Source organism: Benincasa hispida, chromosome 8 (assembly GCF_027475165.1).
Source record: "Benincasa hispida cultivar pf3 chromosome 8, pf3_genome.v1.1, whole genome shotgun sequence".
In the NCBI taxonomy this organism is placed as follows: domain Eukaryota; kingdom Viridiplantae; phylum Streptophyta; class Magnoliopsida; order Cucurbitales; family Cucurbitaceae; genus Benincasa; species Benincasa hispida.
In genome coordinates, this window is record NC_143485.1 from 53,673,159 (window position 1) to 53,688,751 (window position 15,593).

At 31.8% G+C, this 15,593-nt stretch overlaps 1 protein-coding gene across 3 annotated transcripts; it reads right to left on the reverse strand.

Annotated features, from left to right (window-relative positions):
- Positions 1-11,525: 11,525 nt before the first annotated feature.
- On the reverse strand, positions 11,526-14,720 carry LOC120082492 (cysteine-rich receptor-like protein kinase 25). Of its 3 annotated transcripts, none has more exons than XM_039037684.2 (7): positions 13,495-14,720; positions 13,279-13,416; positions 13,062-13,183; positions 12,749-12,959; positions 12,409-12,646; positions 12,083-12,233; positions 11,526-11,979 (listed from the first exon to the last, which is right to left on the reverse strand). In XM_039037684.2, the coding sequence occupies exons 1-7, from the start codon at positions 14,321-14,323 to the stop codon at positions 11,662-11,664; spliced, it is 2,007 nt and encodes a 668-aa protein (XP_038893612.1). In that variant the 5' UTR covers positions 14,324-14,720; the 3' UTR covers positions 11,526-11,661. The 3 variants fall into 3 exon arrangements, with proteins under 3 accessions (XP_038893612.1, XP_090172617.1, XP_038893611.1); XM_090316491.1 differs by having other exon boundaries at positions 12,409-12,959; positions 13,495-13,906; positions 13,980-14,487; XM_039037683.2 differs by having other exon boundaries at positions 12,409-12,959.
- Positions 14,721-15,593: the final 873 nt, after the last annotated feature.

Genomic DNA, 15,593 nt, shown 5'->3' on the forward strand with positions numbered 1-15,593 from the left:
AATTAACTTTCTAGATTTTTATTCATCTTAATTCAATTTAGCACCTTTGAATATTCCTCTTTACACTATTGGTATGATAATTGATATATACTATTAATTGAAATATTTATTTTAATCAATTGAATCCGTTCACATTTGTTCTTTTCAAAATTTATCAAAGGATTAAAACGACTTTGGGCAGGTCAGCGCGAAGAAATGACCTCTATATTTTCCTTTAACGATATTACAGTAACCAAAAAAAATTAATATAATGATATTAGATCACGTTGTCAATTTGTGATTAAAATTAGTATAATTATAATGAGATTTTATTAACGGATCAATCGTAATGGATCTCTATCCCAAATATAATTGAATTGTTTTTTATCGAATTTACTTAAAATTACAAATCTATCACATTTATCTTTACCTTTACCTTTATCTTTATCGTTACCGTTTGACCTTAACGATAATAGTAATGATAAAGGTGAAGATAAATGTGACATATTCATAATTCTCATATTGTAGACAGTGATAATATCTATTATGGTAATGGTAAAGATAATGCATTCTTCATAGTTTTCAAGCACAATAAAATTGAGTGTCCTCTGTTTCTCAATCAAATTGTGTGTTTTGATTACATATTCGAAGGTGGGCCCCAACAGTTCATTACAATTACAGAACACACGTAAACAATAACAAATGTAATCAAATGGGACAAACTTTTCAAATTATAATTAATAGATTACATTCCACTTGTGCAAACGTGACTTTAGTTCAAGAATCTCTATTTCTTAAGTTTTTAATATGATGAAATACCAATCATATATTTAAACGAAATAAAAATGAATCGTCAAGTAATCAGCAAACAATCCAATAACTTTTTATCTTGAATTTCACCTTCTAGATCAATCTCACAAATTTGTAATGTAGCGGTTAAAACTCTGTTTAGTAATCATTTAATTTTTAGTTTTTAATTTATGAAAATTAAGTCTATTTTTTCTTAATTTCTTACCATCGTTTTCATCTTTTTAAGTGAAAAAGTTGAATTTTTAACCCAAATCTGAAGACAAAAAACACCTTTTTAAAAAACTATTTCTTTTAGTTTTCAAAATTTGGTTTGATTTTTGAAAATATTGATAAACAAAAGATAATCAAATAAGAAAAGTATAAGTGAAATGGATGTTCATAAACTTAATTTTTTTTTAAAAAAAAAAAACCAAATATGTCTAACATATCCAAATTCAGGAAATTACATTTAGCAAAAGTATACCTCAAAGTTCGTCGACTAAGAATATTAGTAAGTTGAACTTATCAACTAAATGCTTCAAAATATTATTCATTAGATTTTTATGATAGAATAATTCTAAATCAAGAATCTTCATGTAGATATAAAATTCGACGTGCAATTCCATTAATAATCTTATATCCGCTCAACTAATTCAATTTTCTTTACCACTTGAAGTCTGCACATTTTGTAGACAATGGAGCTCAAAATATAAGGAAATCGATGAATAAAAGATGGAAAGAAATAATAATGCGTGAACAAACCAAAGAGGAAATAGTCAAGGCTTTTGCAAAATCCCAATAGCCTCGTTAGATTTCTAAGTTGAAGTTTAGCAACAATTAGGGGTATTCAAAAAAATTCGATGACTCGAAAAAATCGATCAATCCAATCCAATTCGTGTAGTAAGATCAAATAAATAAAAAATTTATGGATTGGGTTGTTTCATGGATTCACTAATATCCAAACCAACCCAAACTTATTTTTAAATTTAAAATATACATCTTTTTTACTTTCATAGAATCATTTATACATATGTTGATTTTATTTTTATTTAGTTTTATTATTTTTTGAATACTGCACTGACGACCACTTGCACCCAAGGTTTTGCAGTGATTGTCGCGCCGGCCTCCTAGTCATTGGGGCCTGGCTCCTGCCCCGACGGTTGGGTATAGGCCGCGCGCTTCAATGCCATCCATTTTTGGGATTAGTTGATTCGACAAGTAAGTACGCACTCCTTAGTGGATTTCGACTTCCATGACTACCATCCTGCTGTCTTAATCAACCAACACCCTTTGTGGGATAGTGTGCAATTAAGCACCATAACGAGCTTCCGGTTCATCCTGTATCGCCAATTCTGCTTACCAAAAATGCCCTACTTTGAGCTCTTGATTCCGTGGCGCGACTTCAACAAAGCAGTCGCTGTCCTACCTATTCAAAGTTTGAGAATAGGATGAGGGTGTTTCACCCCCAATGCCTCTAATCATTGGCTTTACTCGATAGAACTCACCCGCGGGCTCAAGCTATCCTGAGGGAAACTTTAGAGGGAATCAACTTTTATTCTCCAACAACTCTTAAAAATAGTTTCTTAGCACTTCAAAAATAAAATTTTCATTATATAAATTGAAATTAAATTGTAAATCTTAATTCAATATATGAAAATAATTAAATCAGATTGTTATGTTGCTTCCTAACATCATGCACACACATCATTGTATCATGGCAAGTGTTTAGTTTCATTGATCAAGTTAAATAGAACTAAAGCATATGTTGTCATGCATCACTAATCACATAGTTCTTTCTTAAAATCAATTGAGCATGTTAATTGCACGAACAAAATTCATGCATATGCATTATTCCATCACGTCTCAAGAGTTGAAATCTTTAGACGAGCCAAAAGAATTGAATCACATGTTTTCATACATTGCTAGTGCATAATTGCTAAATCAATTGAGCATGTCAATAAAATGTCTCTGTTCGCTTGCGTTACAGCCAGAAGACTTATACAACCACATCATTGCATCACATGTCAAATGTCGATCAAGCCTGAAGGAATAGAGCACATGTATCCCATACATTCCTAAATGCATAATCCATTCTAAGGTTTAATAGTTATATTTCTACATAAGGAAGCCTCTGCCTATCATGTTTCATTCATAACATTGGAGCAATTGGATTCATCTAACTCACATGTGTAATTACCTGAATGTAAATGCATTGCATTAATAGGACCTTGCAAAGCTTGCACTCACATAAATGTTTCAACTAAAGCTTGCACTTTTGCTCAACCTTGAGTACTGTTTATGAGAGCAATTTAGTTTTCTTATTTCATGCATATAGACAATCACCATAAACGAGAGTTTTCAAAGTTTACTAGAAAGGGCTAGTGTGTTTCCAAATGACTTAACCTTTTAAGCGATTTCTATTGGTTAAATCGAACTAGCTTGTTAATTAGTTGAGGTCGAAGCCTGATTGAGTTAGGTTTGTTTATTTTACTGTTTGTCAAACTAAACCTCGTTGTTTAGTTGAGATTAAACCCTTGTTATTGTTGGGATTGATGTCCTAAATCTAGTTTATCTCGTGGTTTGTAGTTTTGTGAACACAAGCTATTTATCTAATAAAATCATTTAGATAGCATTAATTCAATCCAATAAACTAAGATCCAAGGTTATATGATGTCACTTGAATAGTATGTGGTTGACATACAAGTGGTTCATATTCAAGTAATAACCTAAAAGGTTTGCAGTAAATGAATGAAGGTGGGGTGCCTTATCCTAGTAACACTGTGGATACGACCCACTTTGTAATTGTTACATGAGATGTAAGTAAAAAAAAAAATAAGAACCATATTGTTCATGTAAAGACATGTGAGTGGAAGTATCTTGTATAAAGGAGTTTATATATAGACCAGACTACAAAATATGTAGTTTCTCTTTATAATACCATTACTTAAAGAAACTAATATTTCACTAGGATGATTATAGGAGACTTGACCTTTATCCTGTGTGAGTTTTGAACTCCTGTTTATGACGATAGTCCTTTGATTTGTATAGGTGAGAGTGGCCATAATAGCTGACTCAATAAGCTTACCATTTTAGAGATTTGTCTGATTAGAAAGTTGGGAACATAGCTGCACAAGATGGAACTTACTCCTTCTCACTCCTTGGGAAAGTAGATAAATTGCTCCCTTAATAGCTAGTTTCGGGTCTTGAACAATGAGGCTTTAATCTCTCACTGATCCGAGAGGTGTTAGTGTATAGTTGGACCATAAAGTATTTGTTCATTAGAGAAATCAGTGGTACTTAAGGAGTTAGATGTAACTGCAGAGGTAAAACGACATTTTGACCCAGCTGTAGTTATGGACATTTGTGAATGATCATCGCTCTGTTGATTGGTTACATCAATGGACATAGAAATATATCTACAGTGCGAAGAGTGTAGCTATCAATATTTAATGAAGTGATAGGTAGTTAATAAATATTGATTAATTGGATTGAAGGAACTTAATCAATTAATCTTATATCATTGAAGTTTCTAATGTGTAGGTCCATAAGGTCCCCTTATTAGCTCACTAAAGGATAGTAACAAGGAATGATTTAAATTATTCAAATCAAATGAGGGAATTTTATAGATTAATATACAATGGTTAATTATATATATGATCTATAATCCAAATTATGTAAGAGAGATATATTTGAATAAGATTCAAATATTATATTTATATGAACTGGATTCATAAAGAGATGTATATATAAATATATGTTAATTAACTCCATATTAAATATGATTTAATTGATAATTAATGGTTAATTAGTTGATTAAGAAATAATGGAGGTAAGAGATTAGTATAAATATATGATATTTATGATATTTAACTAAATGTAAATTAAATAAGATTAGATATATGTTCATTTAATTAATGTGTCAATTAACTAAATAAGGGTTATTTAATTAATTAGCACTGAGGGTATAAAGGGAAATACATAGAGAATGGGTTAACCCTTCTCCATGTAAATATATCCTTATAACCCATTTAGGATAAAAGGTTTTTATTACACAAAAATCTAGCCTCCAATCCTCTACTTTCTCTCTAACTTCTCTATAGAAATTCTCTACCATTTTTCTCCTAAAAAGTTCTTAGAGACCACTCTTCCAAGTACTTTGGAATCCTGGAGAATATCAAGGTAACTTTGTTGGTGGTGTCCTTCTTATTGGAAAAGTTCGAGATCGTTGACAACAATGGAAGAGGAAAGTTAGAGGAATCAACAAAGGTGAGTTTTGATTTCTTCTCTTCTTCCTCTTTTCTAGTATGCTTATGTTTTTGTTTGAATATTTATCCTATAAATGCATGTTTTATTTTACTATTTTTGTTTTCATAAGAAACGAATGTCTAAATGCAAGGCACACGCTTCCTTGGGAATTTAATTCCTTTAATTGGTATCAGAACAAATGTTTTTCTTGCATTTTGATTTCCTGTTTTTTGAAACAAAAATCAATTCATGAGGCAGGTTAGTTTTCTGCATTTTGCTTGAAAATGTATAAGGTTTGCTTGATAGATAATTTCATTTATTGGCACCATAGATTGTAAAACTTTATGTTGATTTGATCAATATAAGGGACTATTGTTTGACATTTTACTTTTGCAATTGAGTCTGTATTTTCTGGGTCGTTCAGAGTTAGAAACGAAGCTGTCCAGAGCTCAAATTTGCAAAGAAAAATAGAGAATTTGCTTCTGTCTCGTAATGCCTAGTATCTTAGCATGCAGTGATTGCTTGCGGCAAGATGGTATGCGATGATGGTTTGTAGCGGGATGCATTCCATGCGATGGGGTGATGACCTTTTAAAATAGAGGAGCTTGAAGATAAGCGCGTAAACGTATACCATGCGTCGACACTTACAAGGTTGAATGCAAAGCCATGCGGTAAGTAGCATACCCAGGTGGTGAGTCGATGCCCATGCGGTGAAGGAACTTAGTCGCGGTAGATGCAATGCTCACAGTCCCATGGGAGGGACGATGCCCATGCAATGAACTTCATTGTCCAACGCATGTAGTACTCGAAACCCATGCGTCGAGCACTTCATTTGCCATGCGTGAGTTCAACAAAAATTCCTTGTTCGTTTCAGTTTGTGCATCATGGAAGGTACCTGGTAGATAACTGATCGCAAGAGTCTCTTCGACGTAAGGATGACAACTTTCCTTTGTAATTTTAATTTTGTTAAAATTAGGGTGCCAATATTGGTCTATCATAGCTTTTATATAGTTTTATATGCATATGATGTATTATTTAACTGTATGTTTTATATGTTGCATAATGTATGTCATGTAATTTTAAAATCTTACCTTAGGATAAACATAATCATGCATCATACAAAAGTTATATGCTTACATGATTAATATAATCATGGTCATACATTATAATGTAATTGTTATATTATTTGAATGCATGTTTTGAATAAGCATATTCATGCATCATAAATGTTATAATGTATGATGTAGAGAAATGTATATGTATGTTTATTTTTCATGTATGATAATTATAAGCGTTGTAATTAGATGAAAAATGAATTTTGCATTGAGCATGACATTACTTAGATTAATATAAACGTTATATTTAATCAAAGTCATCATAATGCAAACGAAAAAGATTTTGACAAATTCATTGTTTTATAGAGGTTTTAAGTTCAATAAAATTAGAATTAAAATCATAGGGAAAAAAATTAATTTTAATTGATTTAAAATTAATTCACCTAGACTTATGTTAAACACATTTCTAATGAGATTAGAAATAGGATTAATATTTTAATTCGTTTTAATAGGGTTAAAATAAACTTGGTTAAAAGATTAAATTTATAAAATAATTTCCCATAAGGGACCTTTGTCTAAGGAACTTTCTATCTAGACTGAGGTTCTTAAGTTGACGGAAGCAGAACTCCTCTACCTGGGAACGACCTGGAAGGTGAATTTGGCAACTATTTCATAAACATGCAATAAGTGATTAATTTCATTAAAAGAGTTTAATGAACAAACATACATATTGTTAAACTATTCAATATAAGCATTATAAGAAAATTTAACAAGGACTTAGTTAAAATAATTTAGCCTTACTTTTTCTAAGTTAATAAACCAAAAAAATAGAACACTTAATGGGAGAAACAAGATACATATGATATGTTATTTTTCCACTCACGTTCTCTTAAAGATGTCACATGGTGAGATTCATGCTCGGTCTCGTAGTGTCCTAGGCACACTCTCCCTAAGAAGGTATGTGCATGGGTCAATATCAAGGTGAATGGAGAAAGTGTTTATAGTAAGTGGAAGAAGGACGTGTGACAACATATCATGCAGCCTCCTTCATCATTTTGTAATGTTTCTTTCGTGCTCAGCCTCGTGGTGCCTTGGGCGCACCCTCCTTTAGGAAGGTATTTGCATGGGGGAAGTGAAGGAACTCTGAATATAGAGAACCTTCGAGCAGAAGTGGATCGTTCCAAACTTCATTGTGAAAGAACCCAAACATTTACAATCATACTAAACAGATTATGCATTAACCGTAAATTACAACATGCTTCATGAAAATAAATACAAAGGATCAAGAAAAAAACCAATTTTCTTTTATATCACAATTTCCATAAAACGGTGTATAACCACCCACTCAGGTCGGTTATTGAGGAAAAAAAATATCAATTATCATATAATTAATAAATTATAAATAAATACAATAACTAACTTATCATATTTTATTTATAACCTATATTTTTAATATTGCATCATATGCAAAATATAAACCATAATTCTTTTTCTATTTTTATGGCATTTACTACAAATCATATTTATATTAATTCCTCCAAACAAATAATAATGTATCAAATACATCATCAAAATTATATCATATATAATTGAATTATATTTAATAATATCATATATAATCGAACGCCCTCTTGTTAATTTGAACATTTAAAACTAACCAAAAAACTGATTCTCAACATGAACCCATTGAGCTACCAAGGGGATCTTATGGACCTGTAGCTTAAAGCTCCAATGGTATGTGAATGACAGACTAAACTCTTTAATCACGATATCCACCATCCATTAACTGTCGGGCACTCCACTAAAGACCAAAAACTGCGCTCTTCGCACTACAGATATATTTCTATGTTCATTGGATATAACGAATAAACAGTACAATGACCCTTCACAAATCGCTCGTAAGTACAACTAGGCCAAATTATCGTTTTGCCCCTGTAGTTACATCTAACTCCTTAAGTACCACTGATTCGTCTAATAAACAATACATAGTCTCACTATGACTAAATCCTTCTCGGGCCAAGAGAAAGTGTGGTGCCATATTGTTCAAGTCCTAAAATCAGCCCTTAACGGAGCAATTTATCTACTTACCCCTGCATCGAGGAAGGAGTGAATTTCATCTTGTGTAGCTGAGTTCTTAGCTCCCTAATTAGACGAATTGCCAAAGTGGAAGGCTTGTTGAGTCGGCGATTTGGCCACTCTCATCCATGTAAATCAAAGGAGCACCTTCATAGGCAGGAGTTGACAACTCACTCAGGATTAAGGTCATGTTACCTGTGGTCATCCTAGTGAAATGAAAGTCTTAATTATGAACGATTGAAGGGCATAAAATGATGCGATGATTCTAAATAAGCATGTGGATGGGGATGAATGATGGACCATACAAGCTCATGCTTCTATAAACTTGATGACTTGAAAGATGGAAATGGAATGTGGATGCTGTGTTGTGCTTATTCAGACTTTATACGTTACTACTTTTAGATGTATGCGTTATTAATGGAATGCTTGTAGTATGCTATGCATTATCACAAGTTTCCTTGCATTGAAACTAAGTATAATTCCACCGCAAGTTTCTCGAAGTGATCCAAGGTCGAACACAGGGATTGTTTAGCTAATGCGTTACGTTCGTGATATATGCGACCGATGTTTTTTCAATTAATAAAAGAGTGTGCGTACAGGTATTTAAATTGCGGTAATGTAAAATTGTGCGATAAAGTAAAGTTGTGATAATAAAATAAAGTGATTTAGTTTGAGGGAATAGAAGGTGCGAATGGATATGGATATATAAAATCCTTGTTTGGTTGGAGAATTTGACGTATTTACTTAAATAACATTTTTCTCAAGCATCAAGGATGATCTCTTTGAATGCATATTCCTATCGTAACTCGTGGGTTTTTAAGAAACCCCACTTTTGCTTCTTCTTCTTTTTTTCCTCCGTATTTTATTCATTTATTCATTTGTTTTTTTCTCTTTTTTTATTCATTATTTTTACTTCTTTTATATTTATTATTTCAACTATTTTTAATCATTTTTCTATTTTATGTGATATTTTTTACATATTTTTCTTTTCTACTTTTTCTTTAATATATATATATATATATATATTATTTTCCTTTCTTCATTCTATTTATTATTCATCTTTTCCTATTTTTATTTTAATTTTCGTTCATTATTATTGTTTTATTCATACTTTTCAATGAAGATTAAATTAAATTATTTTGTTTAAAATTATTATGATGTAAATTAATTATTAAAAGGTAAATTTGGTTTAATTTAATATTTTATAATTGTTCATTATTCTAGTAATATTAATTATAAATTACTCATTTTACAAAGACTTGTAATTAATAATTTAATTATTATTATTATTTGATTGTTAAATAATTATTTTTCTCAAAATTTTGAATTGAATTCATTGTTTATCAATTAATCTATAAAATTTTATAGAGTTGTCACAATTAATATTATAAATTAAATACAAAGATAATTTGTTCCCATAAAATTTAGATAATATTTCTATGCACAATCAAACACAATTATCTTTGATTCCCATCAATCTTATTTCCAGATTCATAATTTCCGATCATCCTTAATTCTTTGACATTAAAAAATTTTAAACAAACGCCCCGATCTAGGGATGGGATCAAGTCAATGGCCAAGTCAAGATAAGGGAAAAAAGTGATAAAGTTAAATGATCCTTGTCCTTCGGGGTTGATGTCATTTCAACCATTTAATTTCAGAAAGAAAAAATAGTAGGTTTTTTTTTAAAAAAAAGAAAAAAGAAAAAAGAAAAAAGAAAAAGAAAAGTAGTTAGAAAATGATGTAGAAAGAAGTGTACAACTTATAAATAAAACAATACTAAGAGATAGATGTTGAATAATTGACCACATGTTTATAACTTGTCCTTTTCACATTAACATCCACTTTTCCTTTTTTTCTTCTCTTCTCTTTTCTTATCTTATCTCTCTCTCTTTATTTATTTATTTTAAATTTTAGAAAATTGATTGACAAGTTTTAAGTAGTCTTTTTTTAACATTAAAAACTATAATAATATACTTTCACATGGTATCATATATTGTATAGAGACAGAAATTGAAATAAAAAAGTTATGCTATAAGTCTATATTAGAAGAAAGTATTTGTAAATTTCCCTCAAAACTTCAAACAAAAAGGGGCAGAAATAATCCTTTCTTTCCCCTTATGTGATTATTTTATTTAAATATCTAGAAATGTATTCATTGTTAGGCGTTATAAACTTGTCTCAACTAAGGAGAAATAATATAATTTTAAAATGGTTAAATTGGAAATGATTAAGCTATATATTAAAGAATTACATTCATCACATTAAAGTGACCAAAAATTCATCATCAAAATCTAATAAATATACAAGGAAGAATAAGAGGGTATTTGACACATACTCATTTCATTTTTTTAAAGATTGGAAGTTCAAATCTTCAAATTCCTTATTTATTGTATTAAAGAAAGTGTACAATAAGAAAAAAAAAATGTAAAGGAAGAAGAGAAGTCCACCTCTTGATCTAGTCATAAAAGAACATGTCAAATGAGTTTCAAGATAATATAGAACTATTTTCCGAAACTTCGTAAAAATTATAGCAAAAAAATATATTTTTGGTCCCTAAGTTTTGAAGAATAGAAGGGATTGATCCTTCATCTTTTAAATTAGTCATTTTAGTCCTTGAGTTTTAGAATATGTTTAAAAGATCTCTCTATAAATAGATTTATTAAATTTAAATAAAAAAAATTACTATAGGACTTATATGGCAAGATGACTTAGAAAAAAAAAAAATATTTTTAATATTTCTCTTCTCTCTCTATTAGATGATATATAATTAAATTTACCTTCACCCAATAGTTTAAATTTTTGGATCGATTGATGATTTAAGATGGTATCAAAGTAGTTGATTCAAAGAAGTCATGTGTTTAAGCCCCTGCAATGTTTGTTTCCTCCCCAATTAATATTGATAATTAACTTCAAGAAGAGAGAATGAAGTGAGAAAAAGGAGAGAGGAAAGAAATATTAAGAATTATATAAGTTCGAGGTTTAATTTTTATCATTTAAAAGTCCAATTTTTACGACTATTATAAGTTTGAAGGTCCAATTTGATGGTGTAATTAGAACTATCATCATACTTTAAGGGTGATATTTTACAATCTTGTTTAAAAAAAAGGCAAGACAACAATGGTCCATTGCACAATGATACCGAGCATTTAGGTAGGGAAAATTTTATAAGTTGAAAGCCAACAAGACTCCGTTCAATTATTTAGTTAATTGAGGAGGCATATCATTAGGCTAGAATGATTCAAAGAACAATGATAACCAAACATCCATAAGTTTGAAGATTCAGATAACAATAATATTAATACTAAGTGTTGATATAATTAAATTTACCATAATCCATCAATTTAAATTTTTTTGATCAATCGATAATTCAACAACAAATGACTCAAGCTATTAAATTTTTTTTATCATATAACTCTATTTATATACATATTGAGTTCGGATATATCTTAAAAGGTAAAACTTTTAGGTACAGAAAATACATGGCTCTAGTACCATAACCAAACAGGCATATACTTCATCGTGGATGCAATTCAGATATAGATGTTTGATTGACAGAGCACTTAACAGATTTACTAGTAGAATGATCAGTGTCTGTAATGCCATTGTCTTTACTGCGCATGAAGAATGCTGGCTCTTCCGGCAATGGCAAAGTAACGGAATAACTATTAAGCATAAGAACAATGGATGCCATGGAAGGTCTGCTCTTACTATCCTCTTGGACACATAATAAAGCAATATGAATGCATCTAAGCACCTCATTTCTTGAGTAAGTGTCACTCAACAATGGATCCAATAAGTCTAATGGTGTTCCATCCTTCCACAATTTCCAAGCCTGACACAAGAAAAACAAAGAATAGTGAATTTGAGAGTTCAGTTTTTAATGCATCATTTGCTAGGTTAAATAATTTTGTTAAGGGTAAGAATCATCGACTTACATAGGTCAAAATGTCTTCAGCAAGATCTGACAAGTAAAATGTGTTGTTTTTCCTACCACTTAAAATCTCCAATACCAATACTCCGAAGCTATACACATCAGATTTCATTGAGAAATTTCCATGCATGGCATATTCAGGAGACATGTAACCACTGAAATATAAGAATAGTCAATAATGACAAGTCTAAGTCGTTTAAGAACAAAAAATTAAGTTAATTGTAACTTGAAATTGTAGCTTAAATGACGACAATAATATGCCAATGTTATCCCTTTCTTTCAAAAGTTTAGGTACCATACGAAAGCTTTAGTGTTTGAAAGAAGACTTACTATGTACCAACAATCCTACTCGTATTTCCTTGAGTTTGATCCATTTGAATAATCCTTGCCATTCCAAAATCTGAAATTTTTGCATTCATATCTCCATCTAACAAGATATTACTCGCTTTAAGATCACGGTGAATAATTCTAAGACGAGAATCTTCATGCAGATACAATATCCCTCGAGCAATTCCATTGATGATCTTATAACGTTTCAGCCAATTCAACTGCTTTTGTCCCTCTGGATCTACACATTTTGAACAATCAAATTGAAGTAGACAAAAGGGAATCAAACATAAACAGAAATATGAAGTGAATGAATAAAAGAAACAATGAGAGAAGAACGAACCAAACAGGAAAAAGTCGAGGCTTTTATTGGGAATATATTCATAGATGAGTATCTTTTCTTCACCCTCCAAGCAAAATCCCACTAGCCTCACTAGATTTCTATGTTGAAGCTTAGCAACCAACATAACCTCATTCTTGAACTCTTCAGAACCTTGCAGAGATCCTCTTGACAGTCTCTTCACTGCTATCTCTTGTCCATTTTCAAGCCTACCCTGAAGTATGCAACATACAAAATATTTCAAAATTCTATTCATAAATACTGAAAGAAATTTGCTAATTTTTCAAGAAAAGAGGTTAAGGCAACTGTTTGGTACCTTGAAGACAGCACCAAATCCACCTTCTCCCAACCTGTTTTCCTCTGAGAATTTGTTAGTAGCAGCTTCGATTGTTTTGAAATCAAATTGAAGAGATTCCACAGTGGTCATCTCATCAACGACTGCACATAATAAATCATACCCAAAATTTGCTTCATATATTTATAGAAATCAATCTACTTGAATTCCACAACTTCTATTAAACAACAACAAATACCACTATCTTCCTTCACAGCAAAGTATCTCTTCTTCGCTCTCCGGCGTAGGAGACAACATCCCACAACAAAAAGCAATATGGAGACAGCAATTGGAGCCACAATGGCTACAATTAACACCGTTGAGGACCTTCTTTCCCCTGTTCAACAAAATTCGACATCTTAATTGACCCATAAGCTTAAATGACACTACATCTCTAGAACAGAACGGAGATTACCTGACGGAGGAGAAGACGGAAGACGAGCCGGTGTTGGGGTTCTGGAATTAGGCGTGGGAGTTGCTGGCGGGGGTACGGAATTCGTCGGTGTTAATTCGTAAAACATGTAAACTTCGTAACGAACATAACAGCTGGGAAGCAGAACTCTTCCACCTCGTTTATTAGTACAACAACTCGGAATTCCATTTGTAGCTTGGCGTAAACATTCTTCGCAATCCGTATTGGACAAGTCGCCTGTACACTGAGCTAATGTGTAAAGGATTAGATCTCCAGTGAAATTAGCCATCTGGGTTGCAAACAATCCGCCCACCGAAGAAGCGTCAGCTGCCTGAGCCGCGGTGGCTCTCAATGTGGACATGACTAGCTGGTTGAATCGAGCTTTGTCGACGTCTATATCACCCGTATTCAGTAACTGCAAATTTGGGATTAAGGAAATGACGGAAAAGAAAGGTTGGTCGGAATAGCGGAATATGATTTCGTCGTACCAAATCACAGCGCCTTTTCTCAGAGGACAGTACAGCCGCTCTGCGTCTGTTGTTGCGGTGGCTAAGACAGTTCGACAGACGGCGTCGGCGACGTCTCCACGGCACTGGAATAGACCGTAAACGGTGTCGTTTGGGGGTCGGCCAAAGGAAGTATTGAAGAATCTGTTTCTTGGAGGGCCGTTGGTGGAGAGAGCTGAAAAGAGAAGATTGAGGTTGGACTGATAGGTGCTGTTGTGAGTGAAATTCCCGGACAAGCAACTGCGATATGGGTCAGAAACTACGGTCTGAGGTTTTCCATGGATAAGGAAATTGAGGAAGAAGAGGAAAGTAAGAAAATTGAGCATGTTAAAGAAGTAATTGAGTTTGAAGAAGTGGGTTTGTTTAAGGTTTGTGAAAAAATCGTAGGAATTATATGAACCCAGAAGGAAGATTTTGCAGAATGAATTGGTGAAAAGAGGACTAAGAAGTCAATCTCCAAGTTGGAACGCCTGGAAAGAAAATTAGAAACAGGGTCAAGTCGGTGTTGGAAATCGTATTTATTGGTCGGAAAAGTCCTTTTTTTCTTAGTACCTGTATTGTATGGAAAATAAAACTTTTCTCCCTCTCATTTTATTTTATTTTTTTTAATGAACTTTCCCTCATATTTCACTGTAGGAAGCTCACACAATTTTTAAATATTCTTTTACGGCAATAAAATTTTTCTTAGTATTTGTGTAATGTGTTGCATGAAAAAGAAAACTTTTTTTTAATGAACTCTCTCTCATATTTTATTGTAGGAAGCTCACACCATTTTCAAAGAAAATCATTTAGGTGCGTGTGATAAATTATTTTTATTTTCGAAATAGTTTAGTTTTTGTTTAATGTGAGTATTGGGGAAAACACATGTAATTTTGATGGGACATTTAAATTTGTAATTTAGGAAAGATGTAACATGTAAAACAAGAAGAATCTAGACATCTGTATAATACTTGGCACAACACTTCCGATGCCTAAGTCAATAAGAGATTTTTTTATTGTAGTAAAAGTTTTAGGGGTGAAAATGAACTTATTTCTTTTGAAGTCATAATGATGTATTTATAGTGAAATTACAACCTAGAATATCAATATCAAGATTTTCAAGCTATATTAGGTTAATTTTTAAGCTACATGCATTTTAGCATGCTTCATTCCTCAAATTGGAAGACTCACTCTTGGTCTCATCCTTGGCTAAGGTTAAGGTTAAGGTTAAAGAAGTCATTTGGGTTTTTGATCCAAAATATATTATTCTTGATGCCCAAATTAGGTTACAACATGCCTCATTCATCAAATGGTGAAGGTTGGTCTCGGCTTCATCTTTGGTCGAGATCGAGGTCCAAACTTCCCTCTTCTCATGCTTTAATTGGGTCTTAGAATGTGATTTTTTGGTTCAAGTTTCACCATAAAGTCAATCATGTCTTTTAGTTCAAATCTATCAATAACAACCAATAAACAATGTAATGAAATGACATCTATTTTCTAAATTACTTTTGAATGAAAGAAATGTGGCTTTTCACTTTCTCTTCTTTGACAAATCAACTAGAGGTCAGCAGGTATGAAAATTAAAATATCTGGAAAATGGAGGGTGAGTGTGGAAGT